General features: G+C 37.7%; 4 protein-coding genes across 4 annotated transcripts; 2 read left to right on the top strand and 2 right to left on the bottom strand.

Moving 5' to 3' along the window:
• Window positions 1-799: 799 nt before the first annotated feature.
• LOC137726172 (CMP-sialic acid transporter 2) lies at window positions 800-4,528 on the top strand. Its single transcript, XM_068465052.2, has 14 exons — window positions 800-987; window positions 1,072-1,169; window positions 1,268-1,379; window positions 1,488-1,567; window positions 1,752-1,827; window positions 1,925-2,025; window positions 2,132-2,203; window positions 2,543-2,591; window positions 2,683-2,724; window positions 2,893-3,014; window positions 3,190-3,249; window positions 3,370-3,418; window positions 3,852-3,946; window positions 4,275-4,528. The coding sequence occupies exons 1-14, from the start codon at window positions 961-963 to the stop codon at window positions 4,321-4,323; spliced, it is 1,032 nt and encodes a 343-aa protein (XP_068321153.1). The 5' UTR covers window positions 800-960; the 3' UTR covers window positions 4,324-4,528.
• Window positions 4,529-5,291: 763 nt separating this feature from the next.
• Window positions 5,292-6,882, top strand: LOC137725354 (cysteine protease XCP1). The gene is made up of 4 exons (XM_068464011.2): window positions 5,292-5,817; window positions 5,971-6,206; window positions 6,292-6,432; window positions 6,519-6,882. Exons 1-4 carry the CDS (start codon window positions 5,352-5,354, stop codon window positions 6,732-6,734), a joined length of 1,059 nt encoding a protein of 352 aa, XP_068320112.1. The 5' UTR covers window positions 5,292-5,351; the 3' UTR covers window positions 6,735-6,882.
• LOC137725355 (damage-control phosphatase At2g17340) lies at window positions 6,850-10,009 on the bottom strand. The gene is made up of 12 exons (XM_068464012.2): window positions 9,642-10,009; window positions 9,489-9,554; window positions 9,339-9,405; window positions 9,136-9,204; window positions 8,894-9,034; window positions 8,576-8,704; window positions 8,343-8,429; window positions 7,986-8,060; window positions 7,791-7,868; window positions 7,610-7,687; window positions 7,287-7,349; window positions 6,850-7,167 (listed from the first exon to the last, which is right to left on the bottom strand). Exons 1-12 carry the CDS (start codon window positions 9,809-9,811, stop codon window positions 7,084-7,086), a joined length of 1,107 nt encoding a protein of 368 aa, XP_068320113.1. The 5' UTR covers window positions 9,812-10,009; the 3' UTR covers window positions 6,850-7,083.
• Window positions 10,010-10,483: 474 nt separating this feature from the next.
• Window positions 10,484-12,414, bottom strand: LOC137724842 (Pectin lyase-like superfamily protein). Its single transcript, XM_068463514.2, has 6 exons — window positions 12,254-12,414; window positions 11,942-12,082; window positions 11,660-11,836; window positions 11,288-11,577; window positions 10,959-11,187; window positions 10,484-10,845 (listed from the first exon to the last, which is right to left on the bottom strand). Exons 1-6 carry the CDS (start codon window positions 12,398-12,400, stop codon window positions 10,618-10,620), a joined length of 1,212 nt encoding a protein of 403 aa, XP_068319615.2. The 5' UTR covers window positions 12,401-12,414; the 3' UTR covers window positions 10,484-10,617.
• Between the last annotated feature and the right edge of the window lie 4,715 nt (window positions 12,415-17,129).

Genomic DNA, 17,129 nt, shown 5'->3' with positions numbered 1-17,129 from the left:
ACAATGTTTTATAATGTTGGCACTAAAATTGTGCCAAAAACATGAGATGGCGTAGAGTCCATGCAAAATCTCACATTTGAGAAAGTCTTCTTAGCATTTCTCCCTAAAAAAATATGGAAGGATTGTGAGGGATAAAATTTTCTTTCTCGAGAGTCCATTTTTCTCTTGGATGCAATATTCACGTGGGCATCCATTTTATCATTCATCCCTTGGTATATGAAGAATTGGATTGTAATGGAAAAGCACTATTTTCAAGTTATGTTTAACGAAGAAATGAAAAAATTAGACCAACTTAGATGTAGGAGATGAATTGCTCAAAAAGAAAACTTACAAATTCTAATCATCCTTCCAGAATTATAGGATGAGAAGGGAAAAGTTTCTTTTCCGATCCTCTTCTAATCCACTATGAATGAAAAATTATTATATTCTAACTTCAATATACCATGAATTTAGAGGGTTATGTAATCTAATTCAATCCAATCCAATGAAATCCTTATATCAAACAAAGCCTTAGTAAGTTGTCATATTCCAGTCAATCCTAAACATTAGATGATGTTTGAATGCATATAGAAGCCTCCTTAGATAAAGATAGGCGATTTGCATACACAAATTTTACCTGTTACACATTCTTATTTATTTATGAATTTTAATTAATCAACGGGAATTACAGAAATAAACAGGAGTGTGAAGTTTTCTTATTGGGCTTAGGTCATTCATTTGCCCTATCAGAATATGGATTTTAGCATGGCCGAGTAATAGCAGACCAGAAGAAAACAAGGCCCATTAGCGAGTTCAGACCAAAGAGGAAAGAGCATGCGACAACGACGTCGTCCCGGTCGGTTTTCTTCTTGTTTGTAGCTCACTCTGTGGTACCATATTCTCAGAGCCCAGTATCCTCCAATGGCTCTAGGTATCTGAAAGCACCAAAATTTACACAAAGAATATCAACAGAGCGTGACAATGGAGTACAGGAAGCTCAAAGATCAGGTATTTCCCATAAGAATTACCAGATTTCTTCATACAATCCTCAAATTTTCACCCGTTTTCAATACCCATCTGATCTAATTGCAGGATCAAGACGAATCTTCAGCCCCCGGAGACCTCGAAAGCTTGCGGGGCAAGCCAATTCCTGCCATCAGCCCAGTGGAGCTCTCCAAGTGGAAGCTGAAGTATGCCCAACTTTTGCTATTTTGTTCCAATTGATTGAAATTTGGTATTTTTTTAATTTAATTTAACTTGATTAATGGTTTTGGGTTGATTGGAATAGGTCGGCTGTTACTATAGCTTTGACCGTTTTGACCAGTTCACAAGCAATATTGATTGTGTGGTCGAAGCGGGCCGGCAAGTATGAGTATAGTGTCACCACTGCAAATTTCTCGGTGAGTAGTGAGGCTGATGAAGCTACATTATGGATTAAAATTCAGAAATTTATGACTTGTAATGTTGGTTTTCACGTGACTTGAAATGTGTTGTGTTTTGGGAATTAGGTGGAGGCTTTGAAGTGTGCAATATCGCTCGCTGCTTTGGCACGAATCTGGAGGAATGAGGGTGTTACTGAAGATAACAGGTTTTGCATTGCAACTTTTTGTGGGTTTGAAAGTTGTTCATTGTTGCTGAAGTATAGTAATGTTATGGGAGAACTTGATTCTGTTCGTTGTATAATGTTTTGGGTTTGAGGATTGACTATATGCTAGGCGACGTGAAGAGATTTAAACCCCAAGTTACATGATTGTATTCTGCCTTTGAATTAGGTTGAGTGCAAAACTGGATGAAGTTATTGTATATCCCATTCCGGCATTTCTTTACCTAGTCAAGAATCTGCTTCAGGTTGGTTGCTGTTGTATGTTTTCTGTTTGCTTCAGTAAATTACATCTTTTTACTTTCTGATGTGTGATTGCATCTAGTGCTCATTTGTATGTGGCAGTATTATATCTTTGCATATGTGGATGCTCCGGGTTATCAAATACTGAAGAATTTCAACATCATCAGCACTGGAATTTTGTACAGAATCATACTCAAGAGAAAGTAAGTAAATATGACGAAGCTAAGCTGCCTATTTGTGTGCTGCTGTATACTGTTGGCTGAAGGTACAGTTCTTATGAACTTTTGTTTCTACCTGTATTTACTGCAGGTTAAGTGAGATCCAATGGGCCGCTTTCATTATACTATGTGCAGGGTGCACTACAGCACAACTAAACCCAAAGTAAGTGTGTTCACTACCATATTTTTCTATTCAGTGTCTGATTGAATTTATGCCGAGTTTGTCTCTCATCAGACTGCTGTTATTGCGTGATTGATCCATGGTGCACCCCATGTCGATGATACCAAGTTAACTTTATTAAATTCCTGGAGGAACTCAAGTCATTAATTTCCCGCATATTTCCTCTAGGTTAAAAAGTTAACTCGTCTGCCGATATTGTGATTCCTTATGTTTGAACTCAGAGTGTACAGGACTCTGTTCGCCTCTTTTTAATTGTTATTTTATATAAGTTTCTGCTTGAGTTAGCTCAATACGTTTGTTAAAATGGAATTCTGTTTGCAGATCGGACAGTGTTCTCCAAACTCCATTCCAAGGCTGGGTGATGGCCATTGTGAGTTCTTAACATTTTGAGAGTCTTAATCTGATTTGTTTATTTTATATTTTCCCCCCTTTAAAGCTTGCCATGTTTGTTTTCGTAACAGGTGATGGCACTTTTAAGTGGTTTTGCAGGAGTATACACTGAGGTGACTTTTTAAGCAAACAGCTTGTTCTCCGCTTCATGCTTAAAGCATCACATAATGTGCAAATAGTTTACCCAGCATACTCAACTTTATCAAAATTTGGGTTTAGATTTGTCGCTAATGGCTTTTAGAACACTCTGGTTGACTAAATATTTCGTATAATATTGGTAGGCCATAATGAAAAAGCGTCCTGCAAGGAATATAAATGTGCAGAACTTCTGGATGTACGTCTTTGGAATGGCCTTCAATGCTGTTGCTATAGTGGTTCAAGATTTTGATGCAGTGATGAACAAGTAATTTAATCTTTTTTTTCCATTTATGATTATTCTCTTTTGTTGGGTCCATTGCTACCAGTTATTTTTGTCTTCATTGCTAAAAGTTCCTGCCTTTGAAAATGTGTTTCTGCCTATCGGTTTTTAAAAATTATACCTGGATTATTATATTTATCAGTTGTTCTTCTAAATTCAGGGGATTCTTCCACGGATACTCTTTTATTACAGTTCTCATGATTTTCAACCATGCACTCAGGTACATTATGTATCCTCTTTGGCTTATCAGTTTATCAGTAGCTTTTTGCTTGTTATGCATATTCCCTCTCATTTTCCCTACGTGCTTCTATTTGATTGCTTATATTTGTTTCCTTTGCAGTGGTATTGCTGTGTCTATGGTTATGAAGTATGCTGATAATATTGTGAAGGTAAGACATGGAATTACAACTTTGATTTTGAGGAAGCATTCACTAAAGTACTTTTTCATACTTCTTTATAATGTACTACAATTATCCCTAGGCATACTATTACAAAATTATTTCATTTAATTTGATTTACTTATGTGAAAAAGTGAAATAACGGGAAGTGGAGGGGTTTTAGGGACTGCTGTCTTTTAAATTTTTGTAATGGCCTACTTGTGCATCTTCATGTGTTAATATGCATTTCACTGTATTGGGTTTAAAAATTATTTACATTTGTTGGAATTGGACCTTGAACGTTTCCTACTTGTGCATCGTCAATTGTTAATATGCATTTTACGTATGTTGGGTTTTAAAATTATTAGATATTTGTTGGAATTGCACCTTGAACATTTCGTGGCATTGTACGAAATTCCGATCTTAATTTAGCTACTTTATGCAGGTGTATTCTACTTCAGTGGCAATGCTTCTTACAGCAGTTGTTTCTGTGTTTCTATTTGGCTTTCACCTATCCCTCGCCTTTTTCCTCGGCTCAACGTAAGTTTCCTCAGCTCACACGAATCATCTACGTTCTATACTTTTATCGTCAATTAGTTGAGTCATAGAGACCCATTCAATTCTGTCATCATGTGACACAATATATGCATTGGGTTGGGAGTGGCTTGGCCATTATCAACTCGTCAAAATATATTTTTGACAATTTGGTCTAAAATGAGTAGACTGTAGGTGTTTGTAGTCTAATTGATATTTTCTAAACCATCACTCATCTAATTGTTTCCATTTTTCACAATAAAAGTAAGGCAAACGTCAATTTTGCCATCCTGAGAAATACAATAGTTGATATATGCTTTTTTCTTGTTTCCAGCGTTGTCTCGGTTGCGGTTTATCTGCATTCAATTGGGAAGGTTAGGTAATGACGACCTCATTTCGCCATCTCTGCCTAGTTCTAGAGTCAGTGTAACGGATTATGTTACTCAGATATTCTTGTCTTTGCTCTATTCAAATTGTCTTGAATACTTACTCAAAATTCAGATTAGGTTGACAAGGAACATACTCGTCTCCTGTAATTTGTGTTCAATTCGTTCAATATTAGTGAGTTCAAGGTTCTAGTTTTCGATACTTCAAATTTCTTGTAGAATTTCATGGATCGATATTTGCCTTTCGTTGTAATTGCTGCTGTTGTAACCAACTTGAAAAAAAAGGTAATTATCAAAATTGAAAAATAAAGAATTGGACAGTTACCAACTTGCAAATTGTGACATAGAACAACCTCCTCCTCACTCATTCTTCACAAGGTGAGAGATCCTCATGACTAAACGTCAAGGATTCAACAAGAGTCTAAAGCTTCAAGTTTGATCTTGGACAACAGTAAAAAATGGTGTATAATTCCAACCACTTCAGAAAATAATTGACAAAAAAACAATTGGGAAAAAAAGCTTGTAACATTTACGAGCGCTGGACTTAACTCAATTGTTATTTCGCCTAACATTAACTGTTAGTAAGTGAGGAATTTTTTTTTTTTATTTTTTTATTTTTTATTTTTATCTTTAGTTTGATTATCAAAGTGTTTCTCTTAATATTAACCATTGTATGGGCACTATCGCAAATCGAGTAAAAACGGGGACCATGAGAAATGGATGTAGATCGTAGCTTTGTTTAGAGACCAAGGGCGCCTAGCAAGCAACTCTCACCCATGTAAGTGAAATCATATTTCCTTGAAGGCTTATGCTTAAACAAATGAGCATGCTTGGGACAAAAGCCTGCCCAAAAGAACCAACCGTAAAGACTCGGTGTTCGTAGAAAAAAACTCCAACCTCTTCATTCGAAAGCAACCTCATCACAATATCGAACACTACATAAATCCACTCCCTCCCCTCCCTCCTTCACATTCATCCATTCATCTCTTCCTCTCTTTACCTCTCTCATTCTCCCCTCCCGAAAAATGGCTTTTTCGAAGATTTCGCTTCTTGCCTTCCTTGTGCCTCTCTTTCTCGGTTCTGCTCTTGCTCACGAGTTCTCGATCGTGGGATATTCTCCCGAGGACCTGACCTGCATGGACAAGTTCATCATGCTCTTTGAGAAGTGGATATCGAAGCACGGAAAGATTTATGAGAGCATGGAGGAGAAGCTGCATAGGTTTGAGATTTTCAGAGATAACGTGAAGCACATTGATGAGAGGAATAAGAAACTCGATGTTGATAGCTACTGGCTTGCTGTGAATGAGTTTGCTGACTTGAGCCATGAGGAGTTCAAGAGCAAGTACTTGGGTCTCAAGGCTGAGTTCCCCAGAAGGAGAGAGTCCACTGGAGATTTCAGTTACCACAATTTTGATGTAGTGGCATTGCCCCAATCTGTGGACTGGCGAAAGAAAGGAGCAGTAACCTCCATCAAGAACCAAGGTTCATGTGGTATGTGAATCTCTCTCTCTCTCTCTCTCTCTCTTCTTTTTTATATGAGCATAAGAGGCTTAGGCGAGATTAGCTCATCAGTAGCAGTCGATGTAGAGTGCAAATTACCCTCTCTCTCTCTCTAAAAAATGAGTTATGATGGTAAAAATGCAGGTAGCTGTTGGGCATTTTCCACTGTTGCTGCAGTTGAGGGCATAAACCAGATAGTCACAGGAAGACTAACATCTCTGTCTGAGCAGCAGCTGATAGATTGTGACAAATCATTCAACAATGGCTGCAGTGGAGGCTTGATGGATTATGCATTCGAGTTCATAATCTCCAACGGTGGCCTCCACAAGGAGGATGATTACCCCTACATTATGGATGAAGGAACTTGTGCGGAAAAGAAGGTAAAACATATATTTTCAGATCAAAATTTAGCTGTCAGCGGATCATTGCTGTTCTTAATCTTACATTTGATTTTGTTATCCTCAGGCAGACTCGGACCTAGTGACTATCTCCGGTTACCATGACGTGCCAGAAAACAACGAGCAGGCTCTCCTCAAGGCACTCGCAAACCAGCCTCTCAGCGTAGCCATTGAGGCCTCCAGCAGAGATTTCCAGTTCTATAGCGGGGTGGGCTAATGTTCATACACAATTTAATCAATGCCTACAACACATTAATTATTTACTAATCATGGGACGGATTGTTGGTTGTGCAGGGTGTCTTCAACGGGCGTTGTGGAACTGAACTAGACCACGGTGTAGCAGCCGTCGGATATGGAACTCAGAATGGGTTAGATTACATCATTGTGAAGAACTCATGGGGGCCAAAGTGGGGAGAAAAGGGATACATAAGGATGAAGAGGAGCACAGGGAAACCAGAAGGAATCTGTGGCATTAACAAGATGGCTTCATATCCTACCAAAAAGAAATGATCTGTTGATTTGGATGTCCCTGGCGACCAAAAGCTTTTATAGTAAAAGCACTTCTATCATGTATTTTTCACTCTTTCATGTATCAAATTAAACACAATGTTATCAGGTCAGCTGATTAAGAAAAGAAATTTCTTATTTCATATCAAAACTACAGTACAGATATAGGTTGAATATGTGCAGAGATGCACAAATTTCACCTGAAAACATAACCGTGTATGGGATAATAATCGTAACCACGCCTAATAGTCACTACGGTTATTCATCAGGAGGGATGACATTTGAAGTTCAAACATATAAGCTCTTGCAATAGCTAAGACCTAATACTTCATCTACTCAACAATCCACATAATCAACTCAACAAAACTTCGTTGTATTTGAAGACGCAATCATAGAGCCTTCCTCCTAGAAACTGGGCAACCTCTGGATGTTTCACCTGGAATGAAGAAGAGGAGAAGCAAACAGAAGTTGCACACGATTAGTATACCGCAAAAAGAAATGCTCATTAACTGAAGTGTCATTAGAAGCAAGCAACAATTGGAGTTGAAGCATTACCATCCCAATCTTAAGGGAATCACACTTAAATTGGGCATAAAGATTTGTCTCTATCCCACGACCCTGTCAAAAGCAATTTATGTTATGTTAAAACAATGAAGAGTCAAGACTGCATCATCTCAAAATATTCAACAAATCTTATAGAACTCTCTCACAATATACCATTCTTAGCAACCATTTATGCCAATTTATACGGTATTCATACACTTTCACTTCCAATTATACATCATAAATGACTTCTTCTTCGACATTAAGTAGTCAGTTCAACATTTCAATTAAGAGCCAATGACAGAAATAATCCAAGAAGGTTTTTAGATTTTTACCATTCCTTCCAAAATAACTAGGTCTGCATCACTTGCCAGGTGGGCAAGCTCTTGTGACACTCTTGAAAGATCAATAACCTACGAGGAATTGAGAAGCCAAAGAGGCTAATGTTATACAACTATAACAACAATGGACTCCAAGTTTAATATGACGACAAAATGAGAACTTCAACCCCATTACCGGCAAATCATTGCCTGAATTAGCAATCAAAAGCTTTGAAGTATCAACACCCTTGAGCTGTCCGTTTTTGTCCTTCAACTGGTAAATGCCACTTATACTATCAGTTTCAAGTGTCAACCATGATTTTTCATTTTCGAAAAGATGATGTGAAAACCAAGAACTTAAAGTAAACAATATTCTAAAATTTTCTGTTACCTTTGATATAATCTCAATCAGTTCAGTGTAAGTTACGTCATTGATAGAAGGCAAGTCATTAGCTGCCAACACAACCTGCACAAAAAGAGGTAATCATGTGAAAATAGGCTCACCAAGGCAACTCATTTAAAGAGTGGTAATGAAAGCAATTTTAAATTTGTGGAAAAGGAAAAGCATCAGCACTCATTATATATTTCATGCCTTTTATTATTTGGCGGGGAGAACCAACTTTACAAACACATGCAAAAGAATACATATAATGTTCTTAGAAAAAGAAGGAATACTAGAAGAACTTCTGGGGTTTGTACCATAAGAACCAGATGCATTGAACAAATGAAACAAGATTTGACAGCAAACCTGTGTCCCACGCCGGAGTAACTCTCTGGCAAATGGCAAAATACCCAAAATAATATCAGCACCAGAATTGTCTACAAAAATAACAGCCTGTGAAGACAAAGAGATAAGTGGTTAATCAACAAGAATAATCTACAACAACAACAAAGCCTTCCCACTAAGTGGGGAACAAGAAGAACCTACAACGGCATAAATTCTTACAGAGATAGTTATTACAATTTAGAAATGGAACTTGCCCTTTTCCAAGATTTCTTGGTCCATTTTAATTTGAAAGCATCCAAGTCATCGATAACCCAAGGTCGAGGGACAAGGTTTTGACAACTAGCTAAAAAGGACATACCATCCTTTGAGAAAACTTCTGCAAGCTTCAAGAACATAAATAAAGGGTAACTGTCAAGTAGTTTTCAATGACATACGAAGTATCGCTTTAATAACAGGAAGTTGTGTTACAAAATCCAATTTATCATGCAAATCCTTAGAATCAGTTTGATGCCACCAAATCGAAGTAGATGGGTATACAATTTTTACTAGTTCTACAACAAAAAATCACGTACCTGTGCAGAACCAAGATCAAAAATATTTCCGGCAAATATTCCTCTAATCAGATTCTCTACCCGCTTAACTTCATCTTCAATAGCATCATTAAGATCCACTACATTCTCAAACAGGGATATTGCCTTGGCATTCTCTTCATCCTGAAGAGTTCAATCATGATCGCAATTCCGAACTCCAAGTCAATCAATTATCTACATGAATGGACTAATAAAGCGTCCAATAACAGTTAAGAAGCACCCACCTTGACTTTCTTGAATATATCTTGGAATCCCAACTCCCTAAGAACTTGCTCCCGAAGTCTGCAAAGAAGCTGGATTTCCCAAACAAAGCAGAAAAAAAAAAAGAGAAAGAAACTTCAATGCTAAGAAAACGATGCCGCAATAAATCAGGACTACAACATAATAGAACGTGAAAAATCAACTCAAATCAAAATTTCGAGCTTACAATGCAATCCGGCGGGCCGCCGTGACTCTCAGGATCCTTCTTCAAGTCCTCCAGTATCTCAGTGTACCTTTCAGGCAAAAACACAAACAGATTGCAGGCATTTCGGAAAACCCAATTCACTCATCGCAAAAGAATCAGTAAAGTATGTACCTTTGAGCAAATTTCTCAGCTCTGGCCGGAGCGTCGGGAACCGAAGCGTCGGACTCAGCTCGTTTCCTGCCGAAAACCAATCAAACCCATTAACGAAAAACCGAAGAAAATAAGGTTTATGATGGAGGTTAGGGAGAGGATGAGGATGATTACTTGAAGGAGGGGGTGGAGTTGTAGAAGAGGTCGATCCAGGAGAGCTCAGTCGGCGTGGGCTTGCGGGGGTTGTCGGAGGGAAATCTGTAGGGGATGGTGCAGGCTCTGTAGTTGGATTCGATCGGCGTCGTCAGCAGTGGAAATGCCACCATTTCTGATGCGCTCTCCATCTTCTTCTCTCTCGAATTTCCACTTCTTGCAATAATCGGAGTCCCTTTTTATGCACTCGGCAACGGGACAAAACCCGACAATGCGTGTATAAGAGCCCAATGAAAATAACACACGAGGATTTTATAAGCGAATCTTCTGTTCTTTCCTCTTTAATTTCTTTTTCGGAATATGATTTTCGTTCTCATTTTTCTTCTCCGTTCTCATTTTTCTTCTCCGCCGCATCATTGTTTATTTATTTCTCTATGCATTTTTATTTTGATGTTTTCAGTTTAAATGTTACAAATAATTGTGCATGCACAGAGAGAAAAGAATGTGAAAATCACTCATCTGTGTCTATTTGTTTATTTATATAGTTATTTGTTCATTCAAACAATCGGAATCAAATTGATTGGAGCCATTTTGTTCGATTTTATATTGATAAAGTATAATTTCAAACGGAGTACGATACAAGTTGCAACTAAGATGGCTTGATTTGACTTGTTTGAAGGTCGTTTAAATCAACCAAATCGTCTATATCTAATTTATTTAGTGCTCATTATGAAAAGTAAAAATAATCAATAACATTAAAAAAAATTTACAAATAACATATAATGACCAATCTGTGACGTTTTTCGACGGAAAACAAAAGTAATGTGATAAAAACAACATTAAGGAGAACTTCTAATTAGTCATCAATGAAAGAAAAACTCTAAAATCTTCGTGGAATTGCAGTGCTTGTGAAACATAATTGAAGTCCAAACATCAAATTTTAAGTGGAAACCATTAAAATTACTCAATCCACCCATAACAAGTAAGAAGCAACTTATTAAATACAAGGTGGTGGGATTTGGGTGCCAATAAATTTAGCTTTAACATTACTGCAACTTGAAGTGGCTAGTTTCTCTCCAGATGACAAATCCAAGTGAACATCTTCAAGGAAAATATTCTGGCATGGAATCCCTTTGCTGCATTCAAGTAACACCGCCATCTCCGACGACGAAGTTCCTCTTATGTTCTTGAAGTATATGTCACTCAGCTTCACTCTAGATGGTGCCTGCAGTTTTTACACGATGGCATCTTATTCGAACTGAAAAACTCAAAAGTAGAAATAAAGGAAAGAGGTATGCAGCATGTTTCATGGAAGTTTCTCTCATGCAATTTGGTTACCTTGGAAGTGCAAGCGGTGAATGGACAATAGGACTGATCGATTATGATCGGATTAGTCACGTTGTTCATGACAATGTTTTCGAATGTCATATTCGTGGCAGCACTGCTTCCTGGAGAGTTAGCCCATGTCTTGATCCTAATTCCATTGGTGGTGCCTGTCATGGTGCAGTCCTTCACTACGAGTCCGCTGACATCTCTTTCGTCCGGATATTTTCCTAGACTTCCCACACTAAAATTGTGATGCAAAAATATAATTAGTTAAAGTTAGCATTGTACCATAAATTTTTCGTTACACAAACAAAGACACCAGAAATTTCAAAAGTACGCACCTGATGCCATGACCAGGTCCACAAGTGATGCTTGTTATGGTGACCTGAGAGTTTCCTTGTCCAACTGAGATGCAGTCATCACCAGTAGCAATGCGCGATGAAGAGAAGTAGACGCTAGAGCTTCGCTCGATGTGGATTCCATCTGTGTTAGGGCTAGTTTCCGGCGCTGAAATCTTGAGCCTGCTACCTTTGAAGTTGTGACATTCTACAAGAGCTATGTGAAAGAACTTGCTGTTCACGGAAGTTAAGCCGCGGATAACTGTCTTGTTAAGTGCCACAAATTTCAAGTTCTGAGACAGAGAAAATGATTTTGAATTAGCTAAAATAAAACTGATGTAGAATTTACGACAGATAGGAAGCGGTAGAGCATACAGTTGGAAGAAGTTTGCAGTTGGAGTTGGTGACGCACTTGTTGTGAGGCCAGGCGTGAGCCCCTCGGCCATCAAAGGTTCCGCCTCCGGTCAAGGTTAGCCCCTTCATCCACGCGAATTCAATCCAACCACCACCCGATCCATACTTGCGCAAGTCAGTTGTAGCCTTCAAGTAACCCTGCTAGCAATTCAACTCTAAAAATCAGTCATAAAAAATGTAATAATCATATAAAAAGTCTGTAGCAGATAGGGATCATAAATCATAGAAAAAAAGTCTTCTTGCCTTCACACGAAAATTCAGAGACGTAACATTTACGCAGGGGCCGGAGAATCTCAGAGGGCCTATCGTGTAAGTTCCTTTCGGTATTATAAGGTGGACTCTACCTGTGGAGTGGCATGCCTCCTTCCATGCCGCTGTGAATGCCTGAAATTACAAAAATGTAGAGCTAAAAACTACAATGTCTACATCAAACAAACCCAAATGCCGAAATGTGAAGCTAGTAAGTTCGGTAAAAAAGGGTTTTTTCGAGTCTCGAAGAAAAGTGAAAAGTTAAAAGAGGGTAATGTGAAGCAAGTCAAGCAACTGAGATCGAACATCGCTGTCATCAGTTCGGCCGTCTGCTCGGGCGCCGAAGCTCTTGACGTTGAAAAGATTAGAGCTCTTAGCCTTGATGTGATGCTGCAAGAGGCTTCTTCCGTCTGCTTTGACTCCTCTACCGAAACCACTTGCCATGCAAAACATGGACAGCAAAAAGGGCAGTCTGACGTCCAAGAACTCGAGGCTCGAATTGCCCATTTTTTGGGAACGAAGCAATTGATCTTCTCTTTCACTCGAACTATGCTAATTTGCAGTTGTGAGTTGTGAGTGTGAGTGTTTTGTGGGAGAAAACTTCCGAAGTAATTGAAAAAGGGCGGGATTTTGGATGAAGAGTAACTGTTGTTAACTCCCTCCCTCTCCCACTACATCACTAGTCAACCGTTTGATTGGCCCATTAACCCATCAAACGGTTACCTTAAATCAAGATGGGCTTGTCTTCCCATCAATCCATGCTTAGGTGGCTTCTTGTTATTTGTCCCTATACTTTCTCCTTAACATGCGACTGTAACACCCACCAACTCTTGTAAAAGACAGTACAACCAAACTGAAGTGGACAACCTGCAAATTATCTCGGGGAGAACAAGGAACGTGGGTATGCTATGGATTTAGTTGGTTTTTCCTTATTTTCTAGGGGTTTTTTTTTCGTCTGCAGCCCAATATAGTCCTATAGATTCGCATAGAGAAAACTTGTAAGACACAATATACGTTCATCAAATACAAGCTAGAGCATAGCGCTTCACAACTAGCAATCTCATCATGTCTTAGCCATCAAACGCGTTTACTCTACGAGGCCCCTAAGCATAAACAAAATCACACAATCAAGATCAAAACCGATCGATACAATGTTTATGAAAAAAAGTTCAACTAACAAGATTGTCTTAAACTACCTTCATCAGGAAACAATGTAGGTTGCAGCATGTTACTACAAATTATAGAGGAATTAATTAAACAATCATGCAGCTCATCAGATGTGGGGATCGGGGTTTTGAGGTTAAGAAGCAATCATAACAACGCTAACTTGTTGCAATGGGATGCCAGGATATACACAATTGGAGCATTCATACAAATAATGAAGTTTGCAAAATTAAGCAAGTAGAAGATCAGATGTAATCGAGGCTATCCGCTTCTTTTTTTTTTTCCTTTGTTTTTTATCCCACCCTTCAAATGCCTCATTTCTTTGCCTTTGTAAACCTGAGACACCGATACTTTTCACCGCTGACAGTGATTTCAAGTGCTCCGTCTTGGTTATCTTGATTAGATGCAGTTCCCATCAGAACACTTTTCTCCTTTTCGAGGTTTTCTTTCTCTATTTTCAGCCTTGCTTCTTGTTTGGCTATCTCTACCTGCAACAAATAAAATGCTCGATAAGGCTAAAACACAAAACAACGGTGCATCACCTTAAGTCAAATGTCCAAAACTTTAGCAAATGTAAGCACGCATATTGCTAAAAACTAGTTATTACAAGGATCATTGCTCACGACACAATGCTGAATTTCCCAAGAACACATGTAGATAGAAATAAACATATAAAACGCTAATATGTTGATTTGTAACTCGGGCTCAAAAAGGCAATTTCAAATCTTTATGCAATCTCCAATAGTGAAGGACTATATTTTTAACCTCCATGATTTTGTAGTGTTTGTTCTTATTTTTTTCTAGGAATTATAAAAAGGTACTCAATCGAAAGTGCTTGGAGATTTTTTGAAAGAAATTGGTCAATAAGTGGTTTGTTTGGACTAGGTGCTTGGATTATCTTATGCATTGCTTGTAGCTTGGTTTTGGCTTGTAGGCTTAATATCGTAGGTTTGGCATTGGCTTATACGTTTGACATTGCAAACTCGTAGGCTTGATATTTGCTTGTATGCTTCAAAAGGGCTAGCAGATTTTCTAATAAAACGAGCACAATAACTTGGCATTTGTGAATGTCATGAATTTTCTTATGATATATAGTAAGTATAATTTGGCAATTTGTGGAGCAGGCACAATGGATTGAGAAAAGGTCAGTTTGTAATGATATATGGTCACTATGGAATTGGAAAATGGTGGATAGTAACAGTGATAGTTGTTATGGTAGGTGAGGAGTATTCTTGTACTTGGTGATTGCTTGGATAGGATGGGATGGCACGATCTATTTGGTTGGGTTGATTTTTCGGCTTCAATGGTTTGCATGGTATGTTGTAATTCGTCATGCCTCATTCTTAGCTTGGCATGTTTCATGGACAATGTTTGAACCATTAAGAAGCTTGCTTGACATTTTGTGATTTTATTTTGTCTTTGACTTGGCATGATGCATAGATTATGTTTGAACCATTACGCGGCTTGCTTAACACGTTGTTAATATGTTTTTGGCTTGCCGTGAAGCACCGGCAAAGCTACAGAGACGTGGAGGTGCAGCCACACCTCCTGTTGTTGGAAATCAAGCCTATGAGCGATTAGCCACACTTTTGGCCTGTTGAAAAACCTACAACAAGCACCCCTAACTCATGTGCTACGCCTTGTTATTATGTTTTTGACTTTACATTTACAGCATCTCAAACTTGTATTTGTAGCTTTTCTAACAAATTATTTTAGTCGTTGTCTGAATTGAAAATGGTGGTTAATAACAGTGATAGTTGTTATGGTAGGTGAGGAGTATTCTTGTACTAGGTGATTTGCTTGGATAGGATAGGATGGCCCGATCTATTTGGTTGGCTTTATTTTTCCGCTTGAATGGTTTGCATGGTATTTAACCTAGATCAATTTGACAATTTCTATAATATTTGTTTAAGTTTTTTTTTGGTACTATTTTATTGCTTTTCTTTTTCTTTTTTACTCTAATTTATTTATATAATAAATTTACTTAAAATTGTCTAACCCTTCCATGTTGAAACAAGTGAAATTGAAGATGATTCGGAATTTTAATCCAACAATCTTAAGCATCATTATTGACACACTCCGACCGAAATCAAAGCGTGATGGCCGTCACGTGAGGGTGACATAGTTATGTGCACAGTGCGGAAGCAAAATATAATAGTAAAAGTACGAATAAATAAAAACCAAACTACTAAACAATGTAGTTAACTTACAAGTGCAAGTGTGACAACAATATTCAGAGCACAGAAAGCCTAATGCAGTCCAGAAGAACAAACACTAGCTAAACACACCCATTGGGAAGTTCTCGTGTGAGTTCCCAGAAACAAAACCGTGAAAGCGTGGTCAGGACCCAAAGCGGATAATATCGTGCTACGGTGATGGAGCGGGCCCGGGAAGTGATCACCCGGGCGGAGACGTGACAATTATCCAATAGAATTAGGAAAGACAATATCAAAACAATCAGTCTGCACATGATGTATATTTTTTTCTTTTTATAATTTATAAGTAAAGAATGGATAATAACTTTTTTTTTGAAGTAAGTAAAAAAAAAAAATTAAGACAATATCAAATGAACTAACATGTACTAATATAGTATATACTGAAAAAGGAAGGTTGTTATTTTCGTTATATACTTGTATTTTTGCTGAGATGAAAGAAAATATTAGAAAACAAATAAGCCCTGTTTGACACACCGTATAAGGTATCGGATAGTACTAATAATACGAAATACGGTGTTTGGTGTCTGTTTGGATTAAATAGTCATCGGATTAAATAATCCAGGCTCACCTTTTTTTATACTGTCTTTACCCGCTTGCTTATACATTCCAAAACCACGGTACAATTTAGTAGGGCTGAATCTCTCGCTCTCTCCTTCTTCTCCAGACGCACTCTTGCGTTTTCGTCTGAATCCCAAGTTCATCTTCTCAAATTCTTCTTCGTTTGAATCTCAGTTCGTCTTTTCATTTTTCTTCTTCTTCCCAGGTTCTGCCCCTCCCTCTGTTCTTCACCATTGGGCAAATCACCATTGACCCAAAATAGCAGCCCTAATTGTGGGGTTGTATTTATTGCAATTCTATATGTTACAAAGTACCGCCTCTGAATCTGTAGCAAAGGGGAGATAAAAATAAAAAAAATAAAAAATTCACCAATCGTGCGCCGAATCATTGGCCCTCCCTTTGTTCTTGTTTTTCCGACGAACAGGAATCAATGACAATGATTCTTCTGGTAGTTTGTGGATTTTGGTTTAGTTAATATGTTTCTGGGCTTCTTCTACAACTGGGTCTTGCAAAGAAACATGGTGTATTTGCAGAGAGGTTCTTGATTGAAATTGCAGTGAAGGAAAACTGAGTCTATGGGTGTTGATTGCAGAGCTTCGGAGAAATTAGTCGAGGAAGAAGAAGGGAGAGAGAGGGAGAGAGTTGGGGGGGGGGGGGGTGTGGCGGAGAGATCTGGTGAGCAAAAGAGATGATTTCAGTTTTTTTATTTTATTTTATTTTAAGTTTGATTCTTTCTATTCGGTATAATACCAAACACAATATAAATAACTGAAAATATGAGTACACCCCTTAGAATTCAATTTTCTTTAACTAAAACCCATCATGGTAAGTTTCTCTAACAAAAACCCAATGACTAGGCTCCAACTAAGCAATATCCATAATTAAGTTTGACTTAGCAAAATTTGTGTTTGTTGATGTCTATATTACCCTTAATAACACTTACTTTGGGTCTCTCACTTATTATCTACATTTTATTTTACATTATTTCATTCAATTAAATGTCTTCAAATACCTTATGGAGATTTGGAAAAAAATTTAAATGTCATGATTCATATGCATTTAATAACAAAAATTTACATGATACCAATGTTCCTTATATATTTGTTTTCACATGATGCTAACAAGTAAATTAGTATATCCTACAAATATCAAAAAGTTATTTTATTCAAAATTATCAATATTTTAAATATAAAATAGGTCAATTATTTTGCACAACATATATATAATAACAATATAAGTTCCTA

The sequence above is a fragment of the Pyrus communis genome, chromosome 5, assembly GCF_041283825.1.
Source record: "Pyrus communis isolate YQ-2024b chromosome 5, ASM4128382v1, whole genome shotgun sequence".
Lineage (NCBI taxonomy): Eukaryota > Viridiplantae > Streptophyta > Magnoliopsida > Rosales > Rosaceae > Pyrus > Pyrus communis.
The sequence above is the reverse complement of the archived record's forward strand: the minus strand, read 5'-3'. Positions and strand labels throughout refer to the sequence as shown.

Excerpts from the sequence above, each read along its gene's own strand:
- LOC137726172 (XM_068465052.2), top strand. The coding sequence starts at position 961 with ATGGAGTACAGGAAGCTCAAAGATCAG. Across the intron at positions 2,026-2,131 it reads AGAATCATACTCAAGAGAAA|GTTAAGTGAGATCCAATGGG; the intron begins GTAAGTAAATAT and ends TATTTACTGCAG. Across the intron at positions 3,015-3,189 it reads TTTGATGCAGTGATGAACAA|GGGATTCTTCCACGGATACT; the intron begins GTAATTTAATCT and ends TTCTAAATTCAG.
- LOC137724842 (XM_068463514.2), bottom strand. The coding sequence starts at position 12,400 with ATGTTTTGCATGGCAAGTGGTTTCGGTAGAGGAGTCAAAGCAGACGGA. Across the intron at positions 11,837-11,941 it reads CTCTGAATTTTCGTGTGAAG|GGTTACTTGAAGGCTACAAC; the intron begins GCAAGAAGACTT and ends AATTGCTAGCAG. Across the intron at positions 11,578-11,659 it reads ACTGCAAACTTCTTCCAACT|AACTTGAAATTTGTGGCACT; the intron begins GTATGCTCTACC and ends TCTCTGTCTCAG.
- LOC137725355 (XM_068464012.2), bottom strand. The coding sequence starts at position 9,811 with ATGGAGAGCGCATCAGAAATGGTGGCATTTCCACTGCTGACGACGCCG. Across the intron at positions 9,555-9,641 it reads AACTCCACCCCCTCCTTCAA|GAAACGAGCTGAGTCCGACG; the intron begins GTAATCATCCTC and ends GGTTTTCGGCAG. Across the intron at positions 8,705-8,893 it reads TTGATCTTGGTTCTGCACAG|CTTGCAGAAGTTTTCTCAAA; the intron begins GTACGTGATTTT and ends ATGTTCTTGAAG.
- LOC137725354 (XM_068464011.2), top strand. The coding sequence starts at position 5,352 with ATGGCTTTTTCGAAGATTTCGCTTCTTGCCTTCCTTGTGCCTCTCTTT. Across the intron at positions 5,818-5,970 it reads CAAGAACCAAGGTTCATGTG|GTAGCTGTTGGGCATTTTCC; the intron begins GTATGTGAATCT and ends GTAAAAATGCAG. Across the intron at positions 6,433-6,518 it reads ATTTCCAGTTCTATAGCGGG|GGTGTCTTCAACGGGCGTTG; the intron begins GTGGGCTAATGT and ends TTGGTTGTGCAG.